Source organism: Castanea sativa, chromosome 12, assembly GCF_040712315.1.
Source record: "Castanea sativa cultivar Marrone di Chiusa Pesio chromosome 12, ASM4071231v1".
Taxonomy (NCBI): Eukaryota; Viridiplantae; Streptophyta; class Magnoliopsida; order Fagales; family Fagaceae; genus Castanea; species Castanea sativa.
In genome coordinates this window covers 45,510,188-45,524,578 of record NC_134024.1, presented here as the reverse complement: position 1 = coordinate 45,524,578, position 14,391 = coordinate 45,510,188, and the positions used below count along the sequence as shown (strand labels likewise).

The window sequence follows — 14,391 nt, the reverse complement described above, 5'->3', positions numbered from 1 at the left end:
AATCAATAAATATATTATCAATCAAATGTTTAAATTTCAAGTTATTGTAGTATAATATTATGCATAAAAAATAAGTTTATAAATCGAATAGTAAATAAAATCTAATTGACATGAAGTATGACCTAAGTGTTAAGAACATAAAAAATTCGCAATTGAACAGTTATATTTTTAAAATATGTAGACATATTAAATTTTTTAGTGAGAATTGTAACTATTGACTACAATCAAGTTTGTAGTCAAACTTTGTCATTCTTTTACAAAGTCAAATTTGACCTTCAAATTTGGAAGTTACCCAAATAACCCAGTCAATGCCTTAAGCAAAAGTATGGTCTTTATAATAATTTCATTTTAACTTAGTCAAAAAACATTATAGAAAGTTCTCACTTTTCATTTTCCTTGGTGGTGGCATTGCCTTCAAAATTGTTAGAATATTAATTAAGCCCATAAAATTCATTGATTAAATTACTTTATCATTTAATCAATATTACCACTAGCATGGCCTTAATTTTATTCTCCATAACAAAAATTGTAGGCTATCAAGCAAGTGAATCTCTCTCAATAATAATTTAATATATTAATGGAACAAATTCTAGTTTTCTGAAGAGAAAATGCAAATTTACCGCTCATTCGTACTTTAAAGTACGAATGAGCGGTAAAATTAAATCAATGTACGAATGAGCGGTAAAATTAAATCATTATCAAGAGAAGAGTAAGGCTAATGATTAGTTGTGCCAAGGCACTGATAGCCTTCTTCACAATGATTCAAACGTTGCTCTTGTTCTATATAAGTTTAGAAGTGCATTTAGGTGTAAGCGGAAGGGGTGAGCTTTAAAAATCTATCTTCGTTGGTCACTCTAAGATGGCATAGATATTTAGATGAAATCCAGTACATTTAATTGCGTGGGTCCTTGACAAGTGGACGACAGCTTGCATACGTGGGTCTAATAACTCATTTAACTTTCTTTAGAAAAGAAGAACAGCTGATTTTTTTATATGGCTATAAAGCTCTCTATAGTCTATTAGTCTATACCAGCCAGTCAGCCACAAGTCCTATTACTATACTCTTCATTAGAAAAAATGATGAATCCTGCTAAAGGGAATACGTCATTGCTTCTTCTCTCCCTTCTTCTTGTTTGCCCAATCTGCACTTCCCTTGACACCATAACACCAAACCAACCCCTTAAGGATGGTGATGGTCAACTTCTACTCTCAAACCAGAAAACCTTTGCACTTGGGTTTTTCAGCCCCGGCAGTTCCAGTTATCGCTACATTGGAATTTGGTATAACCAAATCACCGAACAAACCGTTGCGTGGGTTGCAAATAGAGACACTCCTCTCAAGGATCACTCCGGAGTCCTCTCCATCAACAGCAAGGGAAATCTTGTACTTCACACCCAAAACCAAACCACTCCTATTTGGTCTACCAATGTTTCATTTTCTGTCTCATCCACAAATAATTCTATGGCTAAGCTCTTAGATATAGGAAATCTTGTTTTGGTTCAAGAAGACAGCCAACGTGTTACATGGCAAAGTTTCGATTATCCCACCAATACTCTGCTCCCGCTTATGAAACTTGGGCTGGACCGACGGACTGGGTTGAACCGGTTCCTAACATCTTGGAAGTCCAAAGATGACCCGGGAATTGGCAACCATTCATTTCGAATGGTTCCAACTGGGTACCCTCAAGTGAGCTTGTACATGGGTCAAACTCTATTATGGCGTATGGGATTTTGGAATGGCGTAACATGGAGCGGTGTACCCAGAATCTTATCAGAGTACTTCAAAGTTAGCTGGGTAAATAATCAAGATGAAAGCACCTTTATGTACAATATTATTCCAAATTTACCCACCAAAGTTATTGTTAAAATGGTAGTGGATGAATCAGGAATTGTGGAACGGTCCTTATGGCAGGAGACTACATGGGTCGAATATTGGTTCGCCCCACAAGGGTTTTGTGATAATTATTTGAATTGCGGTCCAAATAGTTATTGTGACTCACACAATATGGTCATTTTTGAGTGCAAGTGCTTTCCTGGATTTGAACCCAAGTCATCTCGTGATTGCATGAGGGAAAAGCAAGGAGTGTCCATGTGCAACAACGGAGAAGGGTTCGTGAAGTTGGCACATATGAAGGTGCCGGATACTTCAATAGCACATGCGGACATGAGTTTGAGTATGAAAGAGTGTAAGCAAAAGTGTTTGAGGAATTGTTCTTGTATGGCTTACGCAAGTGCAAACGAGAGTGAAGGAGGGATTGGTTGCTTGACATGGCATGGGGACTTGGTGGACACAAGAACATTTCCTGATTTAGGACAAGATTTATACATACGTGTGGATGCGGTTGTATTAGGTACTCTTAAATCTTTTTTCTTTAAAAATTTGGTAAAACATTTTATGAAAATACACAGTGACTTTTCTCACTACATTTGGTGGCTGGGTCACCGGTTTGGTGAGCTAGACAGATGATGTTGGTAGTTCAGTGGTTAGAGCCACCACTCTGATGATCAGCGCCAACATTCTGGTAGCTAGAGCCATCACTTTGGCAATCGATGCTGGCAATCCAGTCACTGAAGCTATTTGCTAGAGGTTTGATAACCGAAGCTATTTGCTAGAGGTTTGATAACCGAAGCCACCATTCTGGTGGCCGGAGACATCGCTCTGGCAGTAGTTGCCCTCTGTCTTGTTGTAGAAGACATCGTTCAAGCTACAATTACGACAGTCTGGTCACTAGACCTCCTACACTAGCAATTCTGGTGACTCAGCTACTGATTTTGTTTGTTTGCTTGAAAATATTTATTTGTCATACTAAATTCCTAAAAATTTTATTCATTTTACTTCAAAACAAATAGAGTATTAGTCAAACTTCATGTCTATTGTATTATATTAGTCTGAAATTTATGTAGAATACTAGTTCAACATCTAATTTGCCCTATGGTACTAACCTTAAAGTTGATTTAGGTCATACTATTGAAAAATTATTTTCTCTATTTAAAATTGATCTATTTCATATTACAAATCTAAATGAGTATAACATTCCATATGGGAAAGAAATTATATATGGTTTTTTAAAATTATCTAAAAATATCAAAATTTTCACAATGCTGCCTTATCTATTTCATATAATTCAAAAATCAATTGATGTGTGGAGAAGTCGAAATTATTTAAGAGTTGTATACCCCTAGCAACACAAGATTTCTACAATTATATTCATCACTCGTAGTAGGTCCTACTATATAATACTATTTTTATTTTATTTTTATATAGTTACAATAATAGGAGAGAGAGAGAGAATTTGAACTGTGATTCTACTTATATTAATAAGAAATACTCTCTTGGCGTTTGACATTGTTGTTACAAAAATAGGTTTGCAATTTTTGTTTTTCTGTTCTTCTTTTAACATGTTTTCGGCCTCAAAAAAGAGAATCACATATGGACATGACATTGTTGTGAGAACATGTTTGTCTTTTTGTTTTGTTCTTTTGATACGTTGGACCTCAAAATGAGAAACACATTTTCTTCTTTAAAAAAAAAAATCACATATTTTCCTTAAACTCATTGTTTCATCCCTACTCAACTGCATCAATAAATATTTATGTTCAATCAACTTCTGAAATTTATGATGTCATTTGAATATATATATTTTTTTTACTCAGCTCAATATGCTAAGAAAAATGGTCTTACTCAGAAAAAGAGGATGCTGGCAATTTTGGGAGTTTCTGTTGCTGTAATGTTTCTTCTTACAGTCTTAGCTGTGTATTGTTTTGTAATGAAGAAGAAGAAAGGTAAGGAAGTTTAGAGCAATTTTTTTAAACTTATTTTTATACTTCTAAAGCCAGTGAACAAATGCTCCCAAGATTACTCCAACACTATGTTTCAGAGTTTATAGAAGAATAGGCAGAATACATAAATCATGAAATAAATTTGAATAAAATGGAATGAAACTTGATATATTTTTCAAGTGTAGAAATTGATAAAAGAAAAAAAATGAAAAAGAACTGGATATATTTTGTTATTGTCCTCATAATCATTTCTTTGGATCCAAAGATGGTATACTGAAGCAGCCAAGGAAAATTTTCAAATGCTATTCTTAAACTTCTTGCTTTTTAGCCTACGAATAAATGCATTAGCTCATTCCATTTGCACATTCTTATGTCTACCATACCCAAATGTCAAATTCAAAAGAAAGAACACTCGATCTCGAAGATGACATGATCAAAAATCCCTTTTGACTTTTACAGAAAACATACATAAGCACCATTGTACCCCATTTTACAAGCCTTTCTTGGGAGGGAAACCTGTCCTTCACTGCCAGCCAAGATATGAAGGACTTGTTGGGAAAAGCTGCTTTAGACCATACCAATTTCTACCATTCATTGAGACATACATGTTTCTTATTTAATTCTACTCTAAATTGCAATTTTTCCTTCATTTCCAGACAAAGACAAAGCATTAAGGAATGCTTAGAAGCAGCTGCTTTAGACCATACCACTTTCCACCATTCAGCTGTGTCCATCTTGTTTCTTATTTCAGTCCAGGTTGAAATTCACGTGACTTCTCCATATTTAGATGAAATCTGGTACATTGAGTTGTCTTAGCTATTTTAATTGATGAAAATAGCTTGTAGGGTAGTATCTTTTGATCTGATAGGTTTCCAAGGCTACTACATTTCTTTCAGAATACTGGATACTTTTGCAAACTTAGAAATTGCAGTATCATACACCCCCTTTTGGATAAAGTTGGGGATCAAAACACCTTCAGGGTGTCAATTATCATGCCACATGGATAATTTTTTCACCTTTTCAACTAAAAGCTCGATGAATGGCCCAACCAATTCCCTGACATCTTAAGATTTTCTCCAGCCCCATCAGCAGGCTTGAAGAACTTTCATCACCCATAAGCACTTTCCTCTTAGAAAAGTGCATTTTAACCAAATGGGATTTCCCGTCAATGATAAATAGAAAATTGAAAACTTCAATTTTTCCTCTTATTTTCCTCTGTTTCATTCTTTTATTTTAGTGTGTTTCTTAGTTTTATTAAATTAGGCTTTTGTGTGAGAATTCCTAATTGGACAAATATGGTTACTAGCATTATTAATTACTTGTTTTATTACAGAGAAGAGGCATAGCACATATTCATATAGTGCTGACTCCACTTTAAAATACTTCGAAGACTCTCCAAGTAGAAGGGACCTCGATGGAACTAGAAGAGATTCAAATTTGCCATTATTTGATCTAAGAACCATTATTGCAGCTACAGATAACTTCTCTATTGCTAACAAGCTTGGCCAAGGTGGTTTTGGCCCAGTTTATAAGGTAGTCTCATTGAACGAGTCCCAAAATTTGCATAATCTCATTTCAAGTGTGTTTATGCATCATAAATTCCATCATGAATGTTTACAGGTACTCATTGAGTATGAATTTTTGTGTACAATTGGGCTTCCCCAAATAATTCACCAAGTTGAGTTTCTTTCAACAATTGTGCACAATGACAAAATGATATTTGGACTTTAATTGCAGGGTTTGCTACAAAATGGAATGGAAATAGCAGTAAAAAGACTCTCAAAATGCTCTGGACAAGGAATAGAACAATTCAAAATGGAAATAGCACTAATTGCTAAACTCCAACATAGGAACCTTGTGAGAATTTTAGGTTGTTGCATTCACAAAGAAGAGAAGATGTTGATCTATGAGTACTTGCCAAATAAAAGTTTGGACTTTTTCATTTTTGGTATGTCTTCTTTTTCATAGTAACCTCACCCATCATCACTAGAAAATGATCCTCCCATTACAAACATATTAGTTCCAAATAGTAGGAATGTAGGATTTATACGTAAGTAAGAAAGCACGAATGCAATATAATCTAATCCAAGTTCTCATTTCTTCATTTAGATGAAACAAAAAGGTCATGTTTAGATTGGGAAAAGCGATTTGAGATTATTTGCGGAATTGGTCGAGGGATCTTATATCTTCATCAAGACTCAAGATTAAGAATTATCCATAGAGATTTAAAGGCCAGCAATGTTCTACTTGACAATGCATTAAATCCAAAAATTTCAGATTTTGGTATGGCTAGAATTGTTGGAGGGGACCAAATTGAAGATAATACAAATTGCATCGTTGGAACATAGTAAGTATGCTAGAAAACAAAGATATACTTTTTTAACCAATTACTTGACTACCATTTTTACATCTAAGGAGAGTACAAACTACAGGCCTATGTAAGAAAAAAATACTGAGGATATCTTTGTAATTTGTTTTCATATTGTGATACTTCAAATTTTACATGTATGTTAGTGCCCAAAGGTCTATCTTTGATCATTTTATGCTGAGGTTCAATATCTTCTTTTTCATTGTGCTATGACAGTGGTTATATGTCACCTGAGTATGCAATGCAAGGACTTTTTTCAATAAAGTCTGATGTATATAGCTTTGGGGTATTGCTATTGGAGATCATTACTGGGAAAAGGAATGGTACTTACCATCATGATGGCCCTTCCTCAAATTTGATTGGACATGTAAGTACATGTGTAAACAATGACTGCAAAATTAAGTCTATATTGTTGAGACTTGAGCCTAATATGATTAATATCTTGTCTCAGGTTTGGGACCTATGGAGAGAAGACAATTCCATGAAAATAGTCGACCCGTTACTAGATGAGACATACCTTGCTAATAAAGTTTCAAGATGCATTCAAATTGGACTTTTGTGTGTGCAAGAACATGCAACACACCGGCCAACCATGTCAACTGTTGTTTTCATGTTGGGTAATGACACTCCTCTTCCTTCTCCAAAACAACCTGCATTTATTTTGAAGGGTACTTACAATAGTACAGACATATCAACTAGTGCAGCATCTAATTCTATAAATGAAATAACATTTTCTAAAATTGACGGTCGTTAAAACCCCAAACTATTTGAAGCAAGTGTACAAATATTCCATTACAACATAGGATCAAGTTACTCTAAGTCTACTCTACATTACTTTTTTTTTTTTTTTTTTTTGTATGAACAATTGAACATAATGTATGTACTGTAAAATTATTACAAAAAAGAAGATAATATATAATATTACACAAACTGTTATTGTCCAAAACTTGTGATGAAATCACTACCATCTCCTTTAGCTTTTTCTTTCAAGTGGTTTCTGAAATTAATATACAAAATGTTAACTGCGTATGTATGTTCTGTGGAGATAACTTCATTGGTTTTTAGAACAAGATGTCCAAAGTTACAAAGATCTTTTCTTTTGGTATGAAATTTACTAAGTTTAACCATGAAGATTTAAAAGAGGAACGCTGAATGCATAATACTAGAATTTAATTTGGATTTCAGGGTGTTTTACTTAAAACGGAACCATTGTATTTATGAATTGTGCCAAGCCTATTGATATGCTTGGGTATGGCTAATATTTTTAACTTAAAGAACACTTCAACCAAGACAATATTACAAAATAAGTTAGAGCAACAGTCTATAACTTTGATGGCAGATCCTTTTGTATAGCAAGAAGAAGTGTGAAAAAATGGGTGACAAAAAGTTGTAATTATTTCCTCATTTTTGCTTAAATTTGGCCCAATTCTACTTTTGTGGTCACGTATATTTGTGAAGGTGCCTTATTGAGAGTGTGTGATTCTCTCCTTGAAGTCCAACTGAAAAAAGAAGAAGCTCAAACTAGTTTTCACAACATCAGCATCATATGGACCAAATTAATGTTATAAAGCAGGATACAAGTGATGAATATAATTGTAGAAAATCTTATTATGTTAGACATCTACAAATTTTAAACAATTTCAATTTGTCAACCTGCTGCTTATAGGTTTGCAATTTTATTTTATTGGTGAAATGGGGATAGGTTTGTAAAAATTTTAAGAAAAAGAGAAGATCCATTGAGAGGATTTTAACATTTTTTGGGATGGTTTAACAAATCTTTACATAACTAATAAGTTGCCCGTTCGATGCACGGATAAGTTTGTGACATTTTATGTAAAAGAATTTTGAATAATGTTGTACATAAATTACAGAGAAAAAGTAAACTAAATTAGAGTAAAGAAACATATATATTTTGAGATATTAAAAATTGGTTTAGTAGCTTCACTACATATTTGTAACCTTCTTAAGGTAAGGTTATTATTTTTTTAAATCATGAAACCAAAAATAAATGCAAAAGAGTAACGGGACCATGAAAATTAACTAATTTGTGTTGTATTCACATATTTCATACTATGAAATAAAAATATACTCAACTCTTTGACTGTCTTCCACTCATCAATAGTGCGATATTAAGACATGGTGAGGGCAAGTGTATATGCATGTGTCTTATAGATGATTTAAAATTAAACCATAGTAGAATATAACTTTACATTGCGCACCAAATATTCTCTCTACTTATATACCCAAAACAAAAACTAACTAACCAAATTACCTAAACCTAAATCATATTTAAGCCCTTAATTTAAAAAGAAAAAAAGATTACTTGAATCTTAAGTGGTTGACTCATTCTAAAAAAAAAAAAAGGGATTGATTGTTCTGCTATTAGCGATAAACAATCACTATTAAAAAAACTACACAATAAATTTTCTTGACTAGTCACTCTGTCATTGTACACCTGAGTTCTAGGGTCAAAGTTGTTTGCCTAAGACTTAAAGTAGCCTAAAAAGACTGGAGTTTTCGTTTAAGTAGCTTTCACTAAGGTGAACTAGTTTTCATATGTCGAATAACTGATTTAATTTATTTTTATTTTTATTTTTAAAAGAAGAATGACTGATTTAAGCTATTTGAGTTAGACGTGTCAATTAAGTTGCACGTTGTGTCTTTGTCATGGCTTTAATAGTTTCATCTCCAACTCCCTGTTAGACTTTATTAAAATCCATGTGGCACTGTAGACTTGAAATTTGTGGAATTAAAAAAATAATGTGGTACTCGATATTACTGAAATCGAGTATTTTTTTATAGTACTCGAGATTAGTGCAGTCGAGTACCCCTTTTTTTTTTTTTTCTATTGGAATGGGTTGAATAGTCAAACTTAGTGGCTTGACATTAGCCAACAAACCATTAAATGGCTTGCATGCCCATGTCAGGAAGATGCATGATATTCAAGAAGTTTCATGCGTGAAGAAATGCATGACCTAGTAGCGGCACCATGTTAGACTCAAGGTGTTCCTAGGAACACCCTGACTTGAAAAAAATTATATATAATAATTAATTTTTTTTATTTGTTTACCCTTTAAAAAAAAATTATGAACACCCTCAAGCAAAATTAGGAACACCCTAAAATAAAATTAAAAAAAAAATTATTTGTTCTACTTTCAAGCAAAAAAAAAAAAAAGCCCCAAAAAAATTTTGAACAGAAATCTGGAAAAAAAAAATTGTAACAGAACGAGCCCACAAAAAAGCCCAATATCAATCCTAAACGTAAAGCAAACCCAATCTAAAGAAAAAACAACCCAATAGATGGTAAACAGTTAAAGCAAACCCACGAATTCTCAAAAAAAAAAAAAAAACCAATATACACTGCAAATCACTAAATCAAAAATCACTAAAGCAAACCTAAAGAAAAAAACGTCAACAGAACAATGCAGCCAACGGTGCGACACAAGCCAACATACGGATTGGGCATCGTTGCATCAGAGATCGATCAGCCAACACAACTCGAGCTCCAGTCTAGAGCACATCGTATTGGGATTCGGGCATCGAAGATCGCTCACTGGATCAGATCAGAGATCGCCGATCAGTCACGTCGCTCACTTCGTCGCTTGGCTTGGCCTCAATTATTTTGGCGCCGCCCCTCAGCCTCAGGCCTCCCTGCTCTGGTGCTCCCTCAACCTCAACCTCAAGGTATTTCATAACTTCTCTCTTTTTCTTTCTGACTCTCTCTTAGGGCATGTTTGGTAACTCTTTTCGTTTTCAATTTTCATTTTCTTGTTTTCAAGGGAAAAAGAAAAAAACAAAATTTTTTTTTTCTGTTTTCAAAATGAAAAACACGTTTGGTTAGTTGTTTTGAAAAATACATTTTTCAAAAAAAAAATTCAGGAAATTTGTTTGGTAGTTGTTTTTGAAAAAGTTGAATTTAGTTTTCTTTGGTTAATTTTTTTTTAAATTATATTTATTCTAATTCAAAAACACAAAATCAATTGTTTTGTATCTAACATTCAAGCCTAAAACTTTAATCATATAAGTAAGATTGAAACAATAATAATTATCAAGCGTTATAAAAGATAATCAAGAACTAAAAAGTTTACTACATGGCATCAATGCCAGGGAATCAATTTCATCCAAAAAAAAAACGTGACATCAATGATGCCTATTATTTGCCAACATCAATGCTGCGATCTGATCCCTATAAGCTGCCATAGCTTTAGCGGCTTGATCAGTTAAGTCAACAGTGTGCAATGGCTCACCTGAATTATCCCTACCTTCACCTTCAATAGTAAGGTTATCAATATTGAATTGAGTAAACAAGCGATCATTTCTTGTTGCCATTCGAATGAAGTTATGAATTGTGCAACAAGCTCTCATCACATTCCCTTGTCAACATGGTTTATAACGGGGCCTCATTTTTAAGACTCGAAATCGTGCCTTTAAAACTCCAAAACATCTTTCAATTACATTACAAAGAGAGGAATGTCTATAATTGAAAAGCTCTTTAGCACCTTCCAGACGATCCCCACCTCGAAAGTCTCGTAGATGGTATCTCTCAGTACGGTATTGAGGTAGAAACCCCAAGGTGGATGGATAACCAGAATCCACTAAATAATAGCCACCTAACAAAAAAATAATAAGATAGAGAAAAGTATGACACGATGAATGGATTAAACTTGAAAATTGTAAATATGTAAGTGAGGCAACAATATATCTTACTAGATGGAGGCCATGGGAAGTTATTTTCTGGCTTTTGAAGTGCATCTAAGAATACTCGTGAGTCATTGACTGTACCCTCCCAACCCATGTAAACAAATGTAAATTTCATATCAAAATCACATGCACACATTATGTTATGGGTGATTGTGGTCTTTCTATTCTTGTAGCTGACTAGCTTTGATTTTGGAGCCCATGCACTGATATATGTTCCATCAATTGCGCCTATACATTTCTAGAAAAAATATAAACACAAGTATTAACATATGCAAGCAAATAATATTTGTATGACAAAATGAACAGTAACTTGGGATTACCTTGAAATATGGAAAGAACTTAGTATTGTTAGCAATATGTGGATGCACTTCACTGCTTTGACAAGGACGTATAATGAATTTTCCCAGGAAACATATTGCTCTTACAGTTTTCTTAAATTGCATGTCCATTGTTTCAGTTGAGTGTTGAAAACGATCTGCTATTGCCCTTATCCTCACATTTTGTCCCACTATTAATAGGAACATACCAACTGCCTCCTTCACTGTGATTCAGCATGAGTTTGTTAAGAACTTATGTGTTCTCAAATAGTTACAGAAACTTGTAAATGTTGGCCTATCCATACGGAATTACTCATAACATGTTCGAGGATTGCCATTCAATATCTCTTTTATAAATGCTTCACTAGTCAACATAGAGATACGTTGAGGCTCCTTAGGAATATAGTTGTTTTTATTCTCAACAAACATTAGTAGGAAGAACATATCATCGTCCTCTTCCTCATCCGAAGAGGATGAATTGCGATAATAATTTGGTTCAACATTCACCTTGGAGAATTAAACAGCAAATTTGTTCTCAAATAGTGCTTTTTATTAACATAAATAAAACATTACCAACATAAAAAAAAAATTACCATAAAATAATAATAAACCATCATTTAACAACATTAAATAACAATAGAATAGTACCAAATCATAGTTCAAAGACATTGAAATAAACATAATCTAATAGGAAATTATTGTTTTGACATAATCCCCTACAGCCTACCCAACTAAACCATCCTCCTAGCGAAACTCATGTTAACAAAGATCTCTCTATCATCAAGACCCTGCTTGAGCTTCTCAACATCCTTCATAAATATTTCATCATTGACCTCTTCCATGATCTCAAGGATATTAATGCACTTGCCTAAGGAGAAGTCATTTGTAGGTGCAATACTACTACTAACTTCATCAATGATATACCTCTTATACCTCTCAGCCTTTGCTTTAGATGCCTCTATCCTAGCCTTAGCGGCCTTAGCCATTGATTGTAAGGCATCATTCATTTGAGAGCTCATTAACTCTCGCTTGCTCTTACTAGGACGCTCGTCACAACTATCACTAGGACGCTTGCTGAATCAGGTTGTAATGTCAGACTCAAGAATTGCCATGACAGGGTCTTGGGTAGGGCTTTCTAAATTAACATGAACTCCCCCATGAATGAGTCGTTCTTCCAATGCATTCTCTTCATTTGAATTAGGAGGGTCTTGGGTGGATGCACAGTGTAGGACCCCAGTAGCTGAAGACTTATTAAATATAAGTCCAAGCAAATTATAATTTGAAAATCCTTTGGTTCGAAACATCCTTGCCTTGGGATGTGCCTAAAAATATAAAGACATCTAATAAGAAAAAAAAAATGATGGGGGATAATGTTTCAAAATAAAACACTGTATTGTATTCAACCATATTTACCCGACAATAATTTTTCCATGACTCCTCAAGTGCATGAACAGTGTTGGTTTCAGCATCCCAACCAAAACCAGTTTGATTTATGAGTGTAGAAAACTCACGGTGTAGTAAAAGCATCCTATCAAACTTCCCTTTCAATTGAGCCATTGTGAAACTCCGTTTATCTAATTCATTCAATGTAGCTAACATTTTCTTCTAAGTATCGGAACTGAATTGCCCAGTTGCCATATTTCCCTTATTGATCTCTTTTAGCATTATGTCAATAAATAGTTTCTCAAGTTGTGGTGTCCAAAGGCTATCTTCATCAATTGAACTGTTTCCTTTCATCTATTATAATACAATGAAACATGAAAAAAACTAAGGAACAACCTTTATAAACACAACCATCAAATTCAACTAAGAAATAGCTTCCAAGCTTCAAACAGACACAGCTTCTAATTAATAGTGCATTTTGATCACCATGAAACCCAACCTAACCAAAATGCCATTCTTCTTATTATTAGCTAAATGGTTTACTTAATTAAGGGACTACATTCTTTGCTATATAATTACATTCTAGATAAAGTGTCATAAATGATAGAAGATTTTACGTGTAATCTCGATCAGGCATAACACAATCCAATTTCTTTTTTACATAGTATTATACTATTATTCATGAATTCCGGTATATATGTATCAAAAGGAAAAATATTAGAAGCTTGGATGACAATGTTTGTCACTGAATGTTCACTATTTTTTTTCCCAGGAAAGTGATACATCATGCATAGAACTAGAACTGGATCTTATACAAAATTAGGACTCACAATTTCTTAAGGTTAAATATATAATGGGGTTCTATTTAAACTAAAGGTCCAAACAATAATACTATCAATCAACATCTATAGACAATGAAAGTATGAAACATAAGGCACACTCAATTGCTTTTCCTTATAATAATTGAGCTATTTCATGATTGTTAATTGCTTTGATTTCTGCACAAGGCCCACAATGTAAACTCGGTCAGGTATAATCTTTATGTGTAACCTGTTTGTACTCTTCATGTAACACTTTTTTAGTCAGTAATATATATATATATATATATATATATATATATTCTATCTTCGGTCTCAAAAAAAAAAAAAAAAACCCTTCTCAACAACAACCAACAAACCATTTACACCATATCAGTGTATACCCTATTCAGCCACTACCAGAACAGGAGAGAGACTACCATACATTAATAAACAATAACACAGTCCAGTCAAGCCGAGATTTGTTATAGCTAGCTTCATGTGCAAATATCAACAAAATTGCATTAATTAAAGCATGATCACTATACATAAACGCGTTTAATTGACCATATAATGTGTAATAATCCATGAACAAAGAAAAAAGGAAAAGACCCGTACCTTTGAGTGATTGGGTCCCTAAAATTATGAAATACTTCCCCAAAATTATGAAGCTCTTCAAAAACTTTGAAAGTTGCTTTGAACTGCTCAATCACGCACAAAAAAAAAAAAAAAAAAAATATATATATATATATATATATATATATATAATTAGGAAAGGAGACTAAGAAAAAAAACAAGATAAATAATGGTATAATCCAATGAAGAACAAAAGGAAATCATGAAGGAGAGTCTGGTGAAGACCAATCACTTACCTTACAAGTGGTTCTCTCAATCAAGGTTTTCAATTGTGCCTTTGTGGGGAAGTGGAGGCGCAGAGGTAGACAGAGGAAGTAGATATAAGGGTTTCTAAAAATTGAGAGCCAAAATTGCAAGCGCGGGAAAGAGTGAAAAATATATTAGAAAGAAGAATGTTTTGTTATTCATGT

At 33.6% G+C, this 14,391-nt stretch overlaps 1 protein-coding gene across 2 annotated transcripts; it reads left to right on the top strand.

Annotated features, from left to right (window-relative positions):
• The first annotated feature begins 999 nt into the window (after window positions 1–999).
• On the top strand, window positions 1,000–7,074 carry LOC142619811 (G-type lectin S-receptor-like serine/threonine-protein kinase RKS1). Of its 2 annotated transcripts, XM_075793100.1 has the most exons (7): window positions 1,000–2,350; window positions 3,654–3,782; window positions 5,113–5,312; window positions 5,517–5,727; window positions 5,889–6,126; window positions 6,364–6,514; window positions 6,599–7,074. In XM_075793100.1, the coding sequence occupies exons 1-7, from the start codon at window positions 1,078–1,080 to the stop codon at window positions 6,899–6,901; spliced, it is 2,505 nt and encodes an 834-aa protein (XP_075649215.1). In that variant the 5' UTR covers window positions 1,000–1,077; the 3' UTR covers window positions 6,902–7,074. The 2 variants fall into 2 exon arrangements, with proteins under 2 accessions (XP_075649215.1, XP_075649216.1); XM_075793101.1 differs by lacking the exon at window positions 3,654–3,782.
• Window positions 7,075–14,391: the final 7,317 nt, after the last annotated feature.

Bases quoted from the DNA above. Each gene is read 5' to 3' on its own strand.
- LOC142619811 (XM_075793100.1), top strand. From the start codon at position 1,078: ATGATGAATCCTGCTAAAGGGAATACGTCATTGCTTCTTCTCTCCCTT. The intron at 3,783-5,112 runs GTAAGGAAGTTT...GTTTTATTACAG, and splicing joins TGTAATGAAGAAGAAGAAAG to AGAAGAGGCATAGCACATAT. The intron at 6,515-6,598 runs GTAAGTACATGT...ATCTTGTCTCAG, and splicing joins CCTCAAATTTGATTGGACAT to GTTTGGGACCTATGGAGAGA.